The sequence below is a fragment of the Lygodium microphyllum genome, chromosome 30, assembly GCF_053477565.2.
Source record: "Lygodium microphyllum isolate KBCC chromosome 30, Lygodium_microphyllum_v1.1.10, whole genome shotgun sequence".
NCBI lineage: Eukaryota > Viridiplantae > Streptophyta > Polypodiopsida > Schizaeales > Lygodiaceae > Lygodium > Lygodium microphyllum.
Window position 1 is genome coordinate 26039864 of NC_141164.1, and position 17775 is coordinate 26057638.

At 36.7% G+C, this 17775-nt stretch overlaps 1 protein-coding gene across 2 annotated transcripts in view; it reads right to left on the minus strand.

The window, feature by feature from the left end:
• Window positions 1-15233: 15233 nt before the first annotated feature.
• Window positions 15234-17775, minus strand: part of LOC148009634 (uncharacterized) — a 41884-nt gene continuing 39342 nt past the window's right edge. Inside the window, exons 3-6 of one of the 2 annotated variants that reach the window (XM_087672460.1) lie at window positions 16579-16641; window positions 16198-16437; window positions 15840-15899; window positions 15234-15681 (exon numbers count right to left, since the gene is read on the minus strand). In XM_087672460.1, the coding sequence (XP_087528586.1) occupies window positions 15446-15681; window positions 15840-15899; window positions 16198-16437; window positions 16579-16641 (599 nt within the window). In that variant the 3' untranslated portion in view covers window positions 15234-15445. The remainder of the gene's footprint in view (window positions 15682-15839; window positions 15900-16197; window positions 16438-16578; window positions 16642-17775) is intronic. The other variant, XM_087672461.1, reaches the window with a different exon arrangement.

Here is a 17775-nt window from a genome sequence, read left to right on the forward strand (position 1 = left end):
CTTGTGAGGGTGAAGCTATGTTTTTTGCAGTGACATAATTTTTTGCAATGTTCTGTAATGGCGTCTGATTCTCTTTCACAGATTGTAACGGAAAAGCTTGACAATAACAACTTTCAAGCATGGAAGTTTAGAATGATGAATTTCCTTATGGGAAAAGGATATTGGGAATTCGTTGCAGGAAACGAAGAAGAACTAGTTCTTCCTGATGTTCCCAATCAATAGCAAATACAGGCATTTAAAGCATGGCATGAGAGAGCCAGGAAAGTTATAACTGGCTGTCTATCAGTATTTCAGACTCTATGATTGTGCATATTCAGAATGCAAGTATGCCAAAGGAGGCATGGGATACTTTGTAAAAAATGTATAGCACAAATACGCATGCCAGGAAAATGCAGCTCAAGCAAGAGTTGCATAATATGCAAAGAGAAAGTATGAGCATCAATGACTACCACATGAAGGTGAAGAAGATTGCAAATGCACTTGCTTCCATTGGGTCGCCATTGGAAGATGATGATTTAGTTTCTGTGGCCTTGAATGGTCTAGGAAAGGATTATGCACAGTTTCGGACATCCATTTCAGTTCGTGAAAGATTTCCTGATTTTGAGGAGTTGATTGCTCTTCTAATTTCTGAGGAGCAGAGAAATGGTGGTGCATCTTCTTCAGGAGGAACTTCAAAAGAAACTGTCTTCTACTCAAATGCTGGAAGAGGTAGAGGCAGAGGTAGAGGAGGCCGATCTGGAGGCCGTGGTAGAAATCAGAATATGCAGCAGACTCAAGAAAACCAGTCCTATGGAGGAGGATGTGGTAATTCTAGAGGCAGGGGGAGCCAAAGAGGTCGTGGTGGATGGCAAAGAGGCCAAAATGCAAACAACAATGTTGAATGCTACTATTGTGGTAAAATGGGTCATATGGCTAAAGACTGCTATAAAAAGCAGAATGACATCATGAATGGGAAATTGCAACAAGGAAATTATGCATCTTCTAGTAGACAGGGTGATGACAGAAATGAGCATTTGTTTATGGTGCAGCACATGAACAATTCTGTGACAAGTGCAGAAGGAAGCAACGAAGTGTGGTATGTTGACTCAAGTGCATTAAACCACATGACAGGTCATGCAGAATGGATGCAGGATGCAAGAAAAATGAAAAAACCAGGATTTGTGGAGACTGGTGATGATACTGCACATCCTATTGTGCAGATTGGAAAAATTCATTTGTCTATGCAGGATGGGAAAAAGAAATACCTGTCAGATGTATTTCATGTCCCGAATATCACCAAGAATCTGGTTTCTGTTGGTTAAATGGTTGAGCAGGGCTTACAGGTCAGATTTAATCCTCATGGATGCTTTGTTGAGGATATGAAAAATAAAGGTCGCTTGATAGCAAAAGGAAAGAAGAAGGGCAGAATGTTTACATTGGATGCAGAAATGCCTGAATTAAGTGTAGCAATGTTTACACATGGGACCGGTGTAGTTGCAGATATTAATATCTGGCATAAACGCATTGGTCATGTTAATGTACAGCGACTTAAATCAATGCAGGCCCAAAATATTGTTGCAGGATTGCCTAAATTCAAGGTTGCAGAAATGCATAAGGTATGTGAAGCCTGTCAGTTTGGAAAATAGGCAAGGAAACCATTTCCTAGACATGTTCAAGAGAGTAAGAAGCCATTGGAATTAATCCACTCTGATGTGTGGACTACTAAAGCTGCATCTCTTGGAGGCTGTCATTATTTTGTCACTTTTATTGATGACTATAGCAGAAAAGTTTGGATGTATTTTATGAAAAAGAAAAGTGAAGTTTTTGGGCATTTCAAAACTCTTAAAACTATGGTTGAAAAAGAAACAGGCCTGCAAATAAAATGCCTGAGGTCAGATGGAGGGGGAGAGTACCTCTCAAATGAGTTTGCAAGGTTCCTGCAGGAGCATGGCATAAAGCAGCAATATTCATGCAGTCATACCCCACAACAAAATGGAATTGCAGATAGGAAAAACAGGCATATTGGAGAGGTATCTTGTGCCATGCTCAATGAAAAAGACATGCCAGATTTTTATTAGGCTGAGGCAGTTGCTACAGCAGTCTACATAATGAACATGACTCCCACTGTAGCAATACATTGGATGACTCCAGAGGAGAGGTATACTGGTAGGAAACCAGATATTTCTCATTTGAAAATTTTTTGTTGCATTGTCTACGTTCATGTGCCAGATGAGTTGAGATCCAAGTTGGATCCAAAAGCTGAGAAGTGCATCTTTATTGGTTACTCTTTGCAGCAGAAAGGGTATAGATGCTATAACCATTCTACTTGTAAGTTTACAGTGATCAGAGATGTTTTTTATGAGATGAGTAGCTGGTATAAACCAGTAAATGTGATTGATAATGTAGATGCACAAAATGGTAATGCTGCACAGAATTCACAGCAGCAGTCACAAGATATTAGTGGACCTGGAGCGTCATCTAGCAGTGGTTCACATTCTTCGCCATGGACAGGCATATTGAGATCAGGAGAATCTTCTCAAAGCAATGCAGATAGTGGTATGCAGGTATCACGAAAAGGAAAAGAGAAGGTAGATCAGCCCATGTTTGATGTGAATGCAGGTTACTCTTATGTGGATGGTGAATCTAGTGGCTCAGAACAAAGCATTGATGATGAGTTGGGTATTCCTTCTATTGTTACACCAGGAGTAAGGAAGACCAGGGATGTTTTGAGAGCACCTGGAAGTGAGCCTACTTTGCGTAGGTCTACCAGAGCTAGGTATCCTGTGGATAGGCTGAAATATGATGGATTTACAGCCATTCACTATGCATATATAGTCAAAGTGATACAAGAACCAGAACCCACTTCTTTCGAGTAAGCCATGGGAAAAGAGAAATGGGAGAAAGCCATGGATGAAGAAATGGATGCCTTGGAAGCAAATGCTACATGGGAGTTGGTACCTTTGCCTAAAGATAAGAATGCAATTGGCTGTAAGTGGGTTTATAAGGTGAAGCACAACGCAGATGGTTCTGTGAATAGATACAAGGCAAGATTAGTAGTCAAGGGCTATGCACAAACATATGGCATTGACTATGAAGAAACATTCAGTCCGGTTGCAAGGATGGCAACCGTAAGAGCAGTCATTGCTATGGCTGCATCAAAGGGATGGTCTTTACATCAGATGGATGTAAAGAATGCCTTCTTGCATGGTGATTTGCAAGAAGAGGTCTATATGGAGCAGCCACCAGGTTATGTGCATGCCGTTCATCCTGAGTTTGTTTGTAGATTGAAGAAAGCCTTGTATGGCTTGAAACAAGCACCTAGAGCATGGTCTGACAAGATAGGACAATATCTTGTCACTATTGGCTTTCAGATTTTCAAGGCAGATTTCTCACTTTATGTAAGAAAAACAGAGAAAGGTATTATGCTGCTTGTCATTTATGTGGATGATTTGATTATCACAGGTGATAGTGATGAAGATATTATTCATGTGAAAATGCTATTGAAGCAAAAGTTTGAGATGAAGGATTTGGGAGAGCTGCATTATTTCTTGGGCATTGAGGTGATTAGATCACCAAGTGGGATATGCCTCTTGCAGAGGCAGTATGGATTGGACATGTTGTCCAAATATGGGATGACAGGCTGTAAGCCTATTTCAGTTCCTTTGGAGCAGAATGTGAAGTTGAGCGCAGATGTAGGTGAGCTTCTCGAAGACCCTACTATGTACAAATGCATAGTAGGAAGTTTGATTTATATGCTGTTGGATTGGTAAGTCAGTTCATGCAGGCTCCAAGGAAACCACATTTGGATGCGGCTAGACGCATACTCAAATATGTGAAGTCCACATTGCAGTATGGACTATTTTATGAGACTGGGGTTCAGATACAGTTGCATGGATACACTGATATTGATTGGGCTGGTAGTATTTCTGATAGACGATCTACCAGTGGATATGTGTTCTCTTTTGAAAGTGCTGTAGTCACTTGGACCAGCAAGAAACAGCCTACAGTTGCCTTGTCGAGCACAGAGGCTGAGTACAGGGGTGCAGCAATGGCTGCATGTGAGGTAGCTTGGTTGCATAAGCTACTTTATGATATGCATCAGCCTACAGATGGGCCAGTTGTCATTTATTGTGACAACATTAGTATACACTTGGCAAATAACCCAGTCTATCATGCTAGAACAAAGCACATTGAGGTGCATTATCACTATGTGCGAGAGAGGGTTTTACTAGGTCTTATTGATCTAGTTTATGTCAGCATAGAGGATCAGGTAGCTGACATATTCACGAAGGCATTGGGCGCAGAGAAGCTGTGCAAGTTTAGAGACTTGCTTGGTGTGCATGAATTGCGATTGAGCTCGAGGGGGAGTGTTGAGATATCGAGCTCCACTCGTAATATGCTAGGGTGACCGTTGTGCATTTATGTCACCGACTTGTCAGTTGCAGATGCGGTTGGTACACTGCCCATGAATAATAGCTAGATGACAGCTATCCTTATCTACTCTAGTTTGTGGCTCAGTTAGTATGCCACCTTAGTTAGTTGAGTTTGGTTTGAGACCCATATATAGGGTTCTTCTATTTCTATGTACTAGAGTTCTTTTTTGCTTACACAACTAAGAAGAGGAAAACTATTTTCAGTCTCCACCCTTGTGTGTATTCCCCCATTGTGCAAGCAAGAAAGCTACAAGTTAGACTCCTTCCTTCTCTCCCACAATCTTGACCGATTACACATAGATGGGTAAAAAACACTCCAAGAAAATGTAATTTCTTAATTCCTAGATTAAGAAAAGAGCCAATAAGAGTTGCCACATATATAAGAATATGTTATTATTGTCTCCTCCGCTTTCAAGATAGTAGAGTCTATTTTGTGATTCTTTTCTCTTTTCTAGCCAAAATCTCTGAAGTCTAATATGTTTTGGTGGTCCCAATGGTTCTATTGACTAACAAAAGTTGTCAAAAGATATATTAAGGATAGGACTCAAAAGTTAATATTTTGAAAATTGAGAGATCTAACTACAAGACTTCTTTTTTGTGCATGTTCATCTAAGCTCTCAGATTCTCCTTCTTGATAGTTTCTTTGAGTTCCTTTCTTTGGATAGTATTTTGGCTTTCATTTTTGAAAACCATGGCATCCTTGAGGTATCCTTCTGATTCCATGAACTCATGCATAATCTATAACAAAAGCATAGAGAAAACTTGGGAGAACAAAACATTTACTGTAAATGGTTGGGTTACCATCTTGCCATCTTGCAAGGGCTCCCACAAAGTGGAAAAACCAAAACAAAAGGATGTAAAATATCATTGGAAGGGACATACTGCTACAGCTAAAGGATGGTTTGACCAGGTTCAACATCTTTACATTGCTAAGGGATATGTAGTTGCCTCCAACTAAATGTGTTTCTCTATTGCGAACACATTATAAGTGTTTATGCAAATTATAGACATATTTTTTTCCCTATCAATTTGAGAAATAAAAACTGTATTATTATTTGTAAATATTTTTCCATTGACATTTTTTGAGCGACAGCTTGTGGAAAGCCTTTGTAGATATTCTACCAACATATAGAAATATTGGATGTCATAGTTGCTCCCAAGTGGATAATGAGAAGATGGTAGGGGCAATCTAGAGTTCTTGACAAGACAACAAAAGTTTTGAGTATAAGTTTAAGTTTAGTATTATAGACCATTGAAAAAAAGTTGAATGCTCTCTACCTTCTAGAAGTTGTATACCTCTCACTTGTTGTAATTTCTAAACTAGGAATAAAAAAACAATCGAAAATTTGTTCTTGCTCATTGGCATTATTGTGAAGAAACATTTGAGTAGAAATTTCTACAATTTTCAATATGATTTCACAAACCAAAAATAAAACTTATTACATTTTAAAAAAGGATTTTATTATATCATGCAAGTTGCAAAAATGTCTACGTGTGTGTGTGTGTGTGTGTGTGTGTGTGTGTGTGTGTGTGTGTGTGTGTGTGTGTGTGTGTGTGTGTGTGTGTGTGTGTGTGTGTGTGTGTGTGTGTGTGTGTGTGTGTGTGTGTGTGTGTGTGTGTGTGTGTGTGTGTGTGTGTGTTTGAAATGAAAATTACATTTGGCATGGACTATTACGATAAATATACAAAATGACACAATATCAGCTTTCCTTTTCTCTTAAGCTTCTCCTTTCTAAACCTTGTTTGGGTAGTTGACTTTTTCCACAATTTCCTCAAAGATGAGAGATTTCTTTGTAGTGGATTATTTCCTTGGTCTCTTTAAAAATTGAAACTTCAAGGAGAATTTGCAATGGATTGTCTCCTTGCCTTCCATTGGACTTTAGAGCAAATGGATTGAACTTTAATGGAGAGTACTTAGGCATTTCTTTCCCTTTGGATTTGGTTGTGTTATTCTTTGTGGCAATCATGTTGGTCTTGTCCTTGCTTTTGGTACATTTGGAGGGGATTTTGGCTCCACTTGGATAGTTGATTTTGAAGAAAGGGAAAAGATTGGGTCACTTCTTGATTCAACAATTTTGCATCTAGTCTTGCAAACATTTGTAATAACTCTCCAACCACAACTAGTGAAGTCATTCTAATGCAGCACCTATTGTATGCGATACTTGAATGGCTTTTTAGGATCAAAAATATCTTCACAAGTCCACTCTAGGAAGCTTGTAACTAGTTTACTACCATTGCAATAGAAAACCAATCAACAATTTTGACAAACAAAAACAATTTTACTAGATAGAATAAGAAGAATAAGAAAGAGACACACACAATACATTTTGGCATGGCCATGTATTCCAAAAAAAGAGTTCATAAAGATAACTCCTCTCCCACTCTCTTAAATATATCAATATAAATTAAGGTCCAATGCCCTTTAGAAAGGAAAACTACAGTTAATAGATATTTTAAAAAACCAAAATGAGTAAAGGCTTTGAAACTATAGTTATGTGTCAACATAAGAGAAAGAAAAGTGATAGTTTTTCACACTATCATTTGAATTAAAAAATGCTAAAATATTGTATCTTGTCTTTGAAAGTTCCATTAAGAGGAGTGAATCAATGATAAATATACTTATTACAATATCACGTTCGGTTTCCTTAGACAATTTTGCAGATATATTTAGAATTTCAAAAGCCTTAGCATCTGTAATGGGCAAGTTCTAAGTGAATGCTTCACAATATCCAAAACAATGAATGCAACAGACTTGTTCAGCATATATATCTTTAAATGAAGAGAACAATCTACCTCCTGTGCATAGAACCCATTGAGTAAAAGCACTCTAAATTTTCTTGAAAATGTTGACTTCTCCACATGAAAGCTTTCAATTAGTATGTGTACAAGATTCTTGGAATCAACTTCCACAATAGGTCCTAAAATGCTAAAACTCGAAAAAATCCTATTTATGGAAGTCCCTACAATAATTTAGAATTCGGTTAAGGTCTCACTCAAGTTTAGATATGTCCTTACAATTGGGTAAAAATACAAGTCATTATTATGCTCAAATAAGACATTCAAGTACCAATCATGAAAATTAAGCATAATATCCATTTTGATAGTCCATGTAATATATACTATTTTATTTTTTACAAAAAAACAAGAATTTCAAAAAAATCCCAAATATTTTTCCAAGATGTTACATGTTTCGGGGGATTTTTAATAAATTTTTTAGCTTTTTGAGCTATTTTTATATTTTTAAAATATTTTAAATGTCTTTTTAAAGTAAATAAATCTAAGAAATAAAAAAATAGAAAATTGACATAAAAGAGTGATTTATGGGTTCCATCTCATTTTAAAAATTGAAAAATGAAGCAAAAATTTGGAATGACAAATTTAATATTTTTTTTGCTTGAAGGAGAATTTAGAAGAAAAATCAACAAAATAAGAGAAATGCCGAAACAATACAATATAGGGGTCATGTTTCTTTTATGGTTTTTTTGAGAAAAAAATATTCAAAAAACATGTAAACAAATTTTAAAGCACAAAAAAATTGCTCCAAAAGGCTTCAAAAATTACCAAAAATTCACATAATAAGGAGAAATTAAGGACATTCTAGGGAGAGATTACTTAAATTAGATACTCAAATTTCACACGGTATGTTCATTTATTTATCTATGCCTTATCTCTTGTATGAATAAAGTTGGAGGTGGTCAAAGAGCTATTAATATAAGTTGAGGAGTACAACCAGCTTCAAAAGAGGCATGAAATTTCCAACTTTCTAGGAGAACAAAGTGATTATGTACAAGTCAAAAAATACAAAAGTTTTTTGTGTAGATCAAGTATGCCTGAAAGGTGATGAAAACCAAAAGATAATATTAGATTAAGTGAAACTATAAAGTCATGAACACCATTATATTTGTAGTTTTGTTACATATGCAAATGGTCCTAATTGGAGATAGTACGTGGGGAATGGTAGTGCTTCCAAGGACAATGTTATTGGACTATCCATGATGGATGAATATGTTTTCCATGTACTGCATAATAACTTCTCAAAAGAGATAGCTTACTGATGAGGTGTACAATTTAATGCTCACAAAGTCTTGCTTCTCCAAAAGAGCAGTACTCTTTGTAATTTCTCTCTATGGCTTGTGCTCCGACAAGATGATGTATGTGATTGGTAGTGTGATTTTTCCATACCTTGGCTACGGCATGTTTCCAAAGGCTGTTGCTCTTCCATACTATATGTATTGCATATTTAAAAAACAATAGCTATTGTATATCACTTGTATTTATATTTCACGAATTTGTACTTTCCTAAGATCCATCCTTTTTCCACTTTCTTAAAGGCATTGTCCCTTCAATATGAACATGCGACCCAAAAGCACCTAGAATTTGTTGATTCATAGTAGCAAACTTAGCAATGTACTATTTTCTCCCTCAATGACTAGTTATAAGTTTTTAAATCGTCAATCTTCTTGCTAAATTCAAAAGTAAATTTATGAGCTATTAGTAAGGCTTCTTTCATATTATGCATTATAGTTGTATGTATATAAAATGCAAAGTATAACTTCATGGAATACTCAAGAAAAATATCTCTAGCATATCTTATCAAGTCGTGAACATTGAAAAATGGAAGATGTTTATTAGTAGAAGGATGCTCTCGATAAATATTTCTATTTGTTCATAAATCAATATGCCTCCTCCTAATGATAATCTGTTGACCTTGTCCTTGCCCAGTAATGCTTCATGATACAAGCTTCTCTAGGATGAATACAATTGATCTATTTGAATAGTGAACTTATACTTCCATGCTCTTGCACTTTCCAAAGAGCTATTAGTTGACATTATAGTAGAGCTATCATATGAGAAGGAAGGAATAAAGGCGGAGAGGAGAGAAAAATGTTTTAAATGAAAATGGAGGAAGAAATAGATAGGATTTTGGTGAGAGAATTTATGATAGAGTATAATTTATTGTGAGAAGCAAGAAGTAGAAGTAGAAGAGAAGAGGAGAGAATGATATTTTCAAATTACTGCGAAAAAAAACCGGACATGATTTTGGTGGAAAAATCTAAGAATAGAGTTGTTAAGTAGTCAAAAACAAAGAATAATGGCTTAAAGGTGACCCCTAAGTATATTTAATGGTTGAGCTCTTAAATGAACCATATATTTTCTCATAACTCACATCTGAACGACCAAATTTGAAGGGTCTATCCTACTAACATATCCGCTAATTAGTAAATTTCATTTTCTTTTTTTTTGGACATTTTTTTACCCCAATGTAATACCTTACATTAACATCTAATTATTAGATAAATAAAATTAATACTTAATCTAATAACTATGTCATACATACTATTAATATGCTAATAATATTAATAATGATAATGAAAATTTAATAGTTATATTATTAATGACTAGATGTACAAATATACATAAATATAACTTCTATTTTTTGTTGATCTTGCTCTCTCTCACTCACTCACTCTCTCCACTGCCTACATGCCCCATCACCCTTCCTGTACATCACATGTATGTAACTCGCCTCCCATCCATATGTCGCACTTCATTTGTCAAGGTGTCGCGTGCAACCCACACCTGCCTGCCCATGGTCATACATCACCCACCACCCATATGCCTACCTATTGTCATTCCCCATCATTGCTCACCTGTGTGCCTACTTGTGGTTGCTCACACACACACACACACACACACATGCTTATGCCACATGGTATAAGGTGGAGAGAGAGCAAAAGGATTTTGGGGGAGACTCTGCTTATGCCATTGCACACTCAAACTTTTGCATCATATATACTAGCTAGCTGGCCCACTAACCACACACTTCATGAAGCTGGATTCTTTATGAAGCTCGCAAGGCTATGCTTCACTTTTCCTTTTTGTGGGCAAAGGGAAGAAATTGTGCTATCACATGACGACTTCCTTTTGCTCATAAAATTAATGTAAATAGCACTCTTTGCATGTAGCAAATGATGCATTATTTCTTTAAGTACTTGAAGTGTCATACAAATTTCAAATACTACAGGTGCCTTTTATGTGTCAAAAAATTCATACTTCTTAAGTATTCATTTTTAAAGAACCTTCAAACGATACATCTTTTAGTATCACTCTATCCCCCTCTCATTATCAATTAAGCTTTATACAAACGCACGAAAGCTTGTGGTTATGGTCATGTTTTTTTATGTGGCACATATTCTTCCTTTTACTAACAAAATATGAAAGGGCTATGTCTAATGTCACACCTTATATACATAGTTAGGCAAGATGTATAAAGATTTAGCATTTGCATTTAATTTTTGATTGATACACACATGCATGCATAGAGATGTAGGTGTGGGTGTAAATATTCATGCACACATATACTTGCTATATGCATGTATTAGAGGTGCTAATAATCGAGAACCAAAGGTAATAACAAACTTTGGCTCATAATTATTGGAGTTTATTTTTAAACAATATATTTAATGGGAGAGGGGTAGCATGGCCCAAAACTTACTCATGTGCCCAAAATTATAGTGAGTACCAAGTGGCCTTAGTTCAAATTAATATTTACATAAGAAGCTTATGAAGAATATTTTACATAAACAAATGTAGACCAAATTTGCAATTGGGATGTCAACCATCAAATTACTTCCTTACAATTTACCATCAATGGTTGATCCTCCCTTGGTCACAAAGTACCAGATCATGGATACATTCACATGAGATATGTTTGTCAAGCATTTCCAAGAAAATCTTCAACTAGATAAAAATCCATTAGCATGCACACGTTGGAGCTATAAAAAATGATCGTTGGCAAACCAAAGGGATTTTCCAAATCAATAGGCCAAAATTTTGGCCAGTTAGAATGATGAGCTCTTGCTCCATAGCTCTTGCATGCCATTCAACAAATTTATTCTTTACTTGCCTTAGAATAGAGAATGTCAAATAAGAGGCTCTTATCTCAAGTAATAATATAATTGTAAAATTTAAAATCAATATACACAAATTTCGATGCCAATTTAATCAACAAAAGTCACATTTTCCAAGGATACTAAATGGCATTATGTGTGTTTCTCACATATAGCATTTGATGTCCCTGAATATAAAGGAATGAAGCATGTAAAGCAATTTTGAAGTATCTCTAAAGAAAAAATCAAACTATAAAATGGAGAATAATCTAAATAACCAAACAATCACCATGATTCTCATACCACGATCTAATACTGTAGATGGAGCACAATATCTATATAAAACATAGGGACATTGACTTAAGGTTTCATTTTGAAAAAGGCACAAATTGAAAAAGTGTACTAAGAAGAATCCCAAACTTGACTAATTGTGTTCCTAACCTTTTCACTCACTTATCAAGTTCTAAGGTTAGCCCAATTACTCTCTTGAGTCAACACAAATAACCATGGCATAAAGCTAGCATATGTATCCCTTTTTTTACGTACGTGGAAGTTGGAAGCAAGATTTGGAGCTTCTCCATGCACTATTTTGGAGAAAAAGATATGCTTATTGTTAGAAATATGATGTCCCTGAATATAAAGGAATGAAGCATGTAAAGCAATTTTGAAGTATCTCCAAAGAAAAAATCAAACTATAAAATGGAGAATAATCTAAATAACCAAACAATCACCATGATTCTCATACCACGATCTAATACTGTAGATAGAGCACAATATCTATATAAAACATAGGGACATTGACTTAAGGTTTCATTTTGAAAAAGGCACAAATTGAAAAAGTGTACTAAGAAGAATCCCAAACTTGACTAATTGTGTTCCTAACCTTTTCACTCACTTATCAAGTTCTAAGGTTAGCCCAATTACTCTCGAGTCAACACAAATAACCATGGCATAAAGCTAGCATATGTATCCCTTTTTTTACGTACGTGGAAGTTGGAAGCAAGATTTGGAGCTTCTCCATGCACTATTTTGGAGAAAAAGATATGCTTATTGTTAGAAAAATGAGAGGGGTGGGGGGCAGTGTGTTGGGGTTTGGGGTGGGTTCATGAGAGGGTCCATGGTGGTTAGGGCCTTGTCAACCTACCAAGGAAATAAGGCCCTACCAAGGAACTACAAAAAGGCACACCCAAACAAATATGCATGCACAAACAAAGAGACATTATAAAATGTGGAAATTGATATCAAGGTATGTTTGTAATTAATTTTCATTTTTTCCACATCCTACAAAAAAGTTTGTAATAAACACATTCTTTTCTACAAGGCACTATTTTTAAGTCAATTTTTTTGTATAACCATTTGTTTAGCTTAAAATCTTTGGAACATGGTAGAAATGTCCCTTGTTACAAAGTACTTTATAAATAAAATGAAACCTCAAAGTATACTATTAACAATGATACACACCTCATAGACATCACACAATCACAAATAATTGCATCCTCTAATGCCTATGTTCAATTAAGTCTTTGGAGTAATTTCTTTTGATATTGATGCCCCCTCTCTCTCTCTCTCTCTCTCTCTCTCTCTCTCTTTGTGAATTATTGGCAATGCTAGCCACTTTCACATACTGATAGTTATTAGTGATGTTAGCCACTATCATTTACAATAGTTGTCCGAGTTGCTTAGACATGAAGTATTTTGGTTTAACAATAAATGGTTATATCATGCTATAATATTTTTCCCTTTGTTAACAGACATGATTATACTAAGCCAAGTTATTAAGAAAATGTATCTATCTAACATTTTTCTAGGTTAAACAATCATGTTATCATTTCTATCGTTTCTAAGCCCTTTCAATTTTTGACTTGTATCAGTAATGTCATGTATAAGTGATCAAACTTTTGACGCTACTAATATTAAAACATGTTATTCTAGTTGGTTGAATCGTTTTTATGAAGAGCGCCAAAAATGCCACGGAACCAAATAATGTATCATTTGGAATATGTATGAACTAAGTTCTAAATGTAACAAACGGTTTATAATATTATTTCCTACTCTTAAGGATGAAAATTGTATAGCATTATGGTATGATTCAACTAAAGGCTTAAGGATTTAAAAGTTATTCCATCAATCAATGGCTACATAATGTATCCTCACTCTTTTCATCACATGACATTACATATTGTGATCAAAGTGATTGTGTGTGTGTGTGTGTGTGTGTGTGTTCAGTGGGCATTGTCTCTAAAGAGCATAATATAATACCGAATGCAAATTTAAATAGCAGAGGAAATGCTCTACCATTCTCTTACTGATGGCACTCTCTACAGTTGTTTCTTCTAATGCGTGCCCACCACATCGCGCGCCGCGCCCCTGCTGTGGTGAACAGCAGCACCTTCCAAGATTACGGTATGGCTTTGGCGACAAGAATGAGATGCTACGCAGCATTAGCCTGGGCAACATTCGGTGTTATCAACTACAGCATCATCGGCACCATCAAAACCTTCGGCTCGTCCATTGCGCCACCATGAAATAAAATGTTTTGTGAACTACATGTATCGGCTTTGATTATGCCTCCATAATGAGTTATCGCAGCATTAGTGCGCACAAACACATTCATCGCTCGTTGACGGAACGTTTCTTTTGTTGCTTAGATGTAGATCAGTCATGTCGCATAGATTTATTCTTCACAAAGCTGCATCGGATCATACAAGAGCATCTATACAAGACATGGTCACAGGTCTAACTAGACACAGATAAACCTCTGACCATGTCATTTGCGCCCTTTGGTTGCAAAATCCATGGTAGCTTCAGCTTCTTGTCCATAAATTACTAATGTCACTGATACTATCACTTGGCGAGATTGCATGCATCTCGTACTCGGTGAGAGGCATGTAAAGAGAATGCTCTTCCCCATTCTTCGAGGCAAGATTGTCCTCTTAGGCCTATATTGTTTGCTTTCTTCACTCATTTCATGCTGAGTTTACTATATATATAGGCTTACCTCAAGTGAAGCACTAAGAACTTAGTTACTTCCTTGTAGGACCTGTTTTCTTCGTTGTATAAGCTATTTCTAAACTACTACATAGGCTGCATAAATCCTTGTTTAGAAAGAAACCGAGTAAATTCGCCAGGTTTAAATCCAAGATTTCATATCAAGGTCAGTTTTCTATCTAGAGGGTTCTTATTGGAGACCTCCCTATAGGTAGCATGGTGTGTGATGACTCAAGATCCCTCAACTATGTGTGGAAACATCACATGTTCTTGTTTCATGTGCAATGGCTAAACAAATGCAAGATTCAATTTCCAAGACTTGACGATTAATGGCATTGTTGAAGCATGGATCTTGGGAACATTCTCAAGGCACTACACTGCACTGGGCACCATTCATGTCAGCCAAAAGGCCAAGTTTTCAATCTATGTCATGTAGTCTTAGATGGGTCATATAACAAGTGCTTTTGGCAGCAGATGGATAAAATTTGCGTTACCGAACTATGGCTTGAGGTTATTCACACAATTTTCGTCACAATTGGGACGTGACTATACATTGATAGTTTTGATGTTTCAAGGCTTAGTAACTGTATTTGACTTTTTTTGGCTACCCTTTTAGTTGTCCATCTACATTTTGCATGTTTGCCAAAATGCCAAGTTTTTTATTTGTGGCATTTAGGGATAAACATCGGTCATAAAACATGTTATTTAGGTGGAAAAACTGTGTCATCTACAATGTTATTGTTTCATGGCTTCAGGTTATCCAAACATTACTTAGCACAATCTATGTGTAGAATAGTGCTTAAAAGTAGCCAAATGGCTTTTCTCTTCTAGTTTTAGGCATCATACCTATGATTTTTCATAATGGCTAAAGGGCCAACTGTATATCTGACAATTTTTTAATAGACATGCCAAGAGTTTCAGAAACCGTGTTGGGGTAACCAAGTTAACAGAACTGCTCCTCCTTTTGTGTCAGTCATTGCATCAATGCCTCATACAATACAATAGTGATCATATGCTATGAGGTCTCTTTGTTAAGAAGGAGAAGCATATGACTCTTCTTCAAAGGGGCTGGTTTTGTGCATGCACAACTGTTTTACTTTTAGGAAGTCAGTATATTGGATACAGTTATTTTCTCATACCAGCATTCAACAGATCTTATGGACCTTCAGGCTTCCTTTTCGCCTCTTGGGCTTGTATTTTTTCACCCATCAGGGTACCAAGTTGGGAATAAAAGTTCTTCACCTTCAGGTTTTTCCTGTACTTCTGCATTGAATCAGGATTTTCTGCTATTTCTTGAACAGCATGCATTACTTCAGGGTCCTCCAAGCCAGCCTTGATGGCTTCATTATCCATCACATCTTTCACGAGCTCTTTTGTTGGCTCTAGCATGCCTAACACAGAAATAACGGTTTTGGGGGGAATAAGTCAGTTCTAATGAGCAGAGGAATGACACCAAAAGATTCACTAAGGATGATTTTAATTTGGAGTTCCGATGGAATACATCATAAAAAGGCATAAGAAAGCACTTCTAAGTTGAAAAGAAACTTACCAACTAGTTCTTTCCTGAGGGCCTCTCTCGGAGTGTCTTCCAACTTCACCTTCAGAAAATCTGTAGGAGAACAACTCAGCAAGGACTAAAAAGATAGTTAAGATACCATCATCATGAAGTTAGTGTGGAGTTGAGCTTTCGCTCAATAGCCTGGTGCCTTCAAGTTAGTTCAACAATTGTAATGATGTTTAAAAATTTCATCTCCACTGCCTCTTCTTTGCTCAAACAAGAAGCGTCACCCAAATATGAGATAGTACAGCTGGCTTCTGGGTTCACTTTTTTGGTTTAGAAGACAGCATAAAGTTAAATTTTGCTTTGAGTTTCTCTGTTGACAATATGAAGAAGCAAAGGTACACACCAGGAATATCTTTGATCTTTGCATATTTGGGTTGTTTAGTTACTTTCAAGAAAGGCATTGCTTGTTTGCCTTTGTTAAGCTTTGCCTTTTCCTCGTCATATTTTGACTTGAGGAAACCTCTTTTAAAAGGTTCAGACAAACATGGATTTCCTGCTTTGTTGGATGCATCTAAACCCGATAGAGTGGTTGTGTCAACGTTCCTGTGTGCTATGGCAGGCCCATCTTTGAAACATGTCCTGTCTATGAATAAAAGCAGACCTTGAGACCAGTTGTCAAAGAAGATCGGAAGGAATGTTACATACTACCAAATGGTGTATCATACAGAAGTCCCATCACATAATGTGGTCACTTAAATCGTGAAAGAAATAGCACCCCGTAAACCTTTACTTGCAAGATGCAATCTTGTTAGAACTTCAGACATATCTTCCAGAGGTGGAGGCTCATCTGTGGATGGCAACATCAATTTCAGAAATATATATATATATCATTGCTGTGCAAAAGCTTAGTTGCCACATCAAATAGGAAAAAACTCATATTTACACAACTGAATAATATATGTACATTAATTGTAGATTAAAGGGAGAATTTTCTGCATAATTGCGACAACTACACTGGAAAACAATTCCTAAATCATCCTCCATGGTGAAAGGGGGAAAACAACCATTTATGTGGTCTCTACCCTTTAAACAGAGATGGATAATGGGAAGTTTCCATGTGAGGCTCCTTAAGTGCTCTACATTGACAACTGTCCAACTGTCTCTCCCATTAATTTCCAGTCAGAATTTTGTTTTTTGCATTGAAGGTGTGGCTGATGATATTGCTCAAAAGAAAATACAACAAAGAATAAGTGCTCAACAGGCTACTCCTACCGGCCTTTAGGAAATGAAGATGGACAAATAAATCTCTGCCAAAGTCACATATACACAGTTGGACATTGGCAACTGTCCAACTGTGTCTCCCAGTAATTTCCAGTCAGAATTTTGTTTTTTGAAGGTGTGGCTGATGATATTGCTCAAAAGAAAATACAACAAAGAATAAGTGCTCAACAGGCTACTCCTACCGGCCTTTGGGAAATGAAGATGGACAAATAAATCTCTGCCAAAGTCACATATACTGAAATGCTCTCACTGCTGAAGATCAGCAGCCCTTCTAAATGTCCCCACTGCCACCCCATGAGGCTACCAATAATCTCCCATCCATTGATCATAACACAGTACATTGGGTAGATCCTCCAAGCCCACAACTACACATGAACCAGCCTCAATGATGATTGTATCATACACCTCCGCATCATAGGGAAAGGAGCCTGCAAGCTCCTCTCCATACTAGATGTGCAGTCTCTTTGGAACATAGATAGTGTTTTAAAGTCTTCAAGTGCCGCTAAGGGTAACACTAGCAAACAACGTCCTGCTACATCTGAGCCAACTAACTACCGACTGCTTAACTCCCACGGGCCACCAGCCATAAGAAGTATGAGATCCTCCTTGGCTGCCAACTATCACATAGGCATCTCTAGGAACTACATCTGGAAGGGTCCATGATACTATTCTCCGCCCAATGTCTACTACGTGTGGAGGC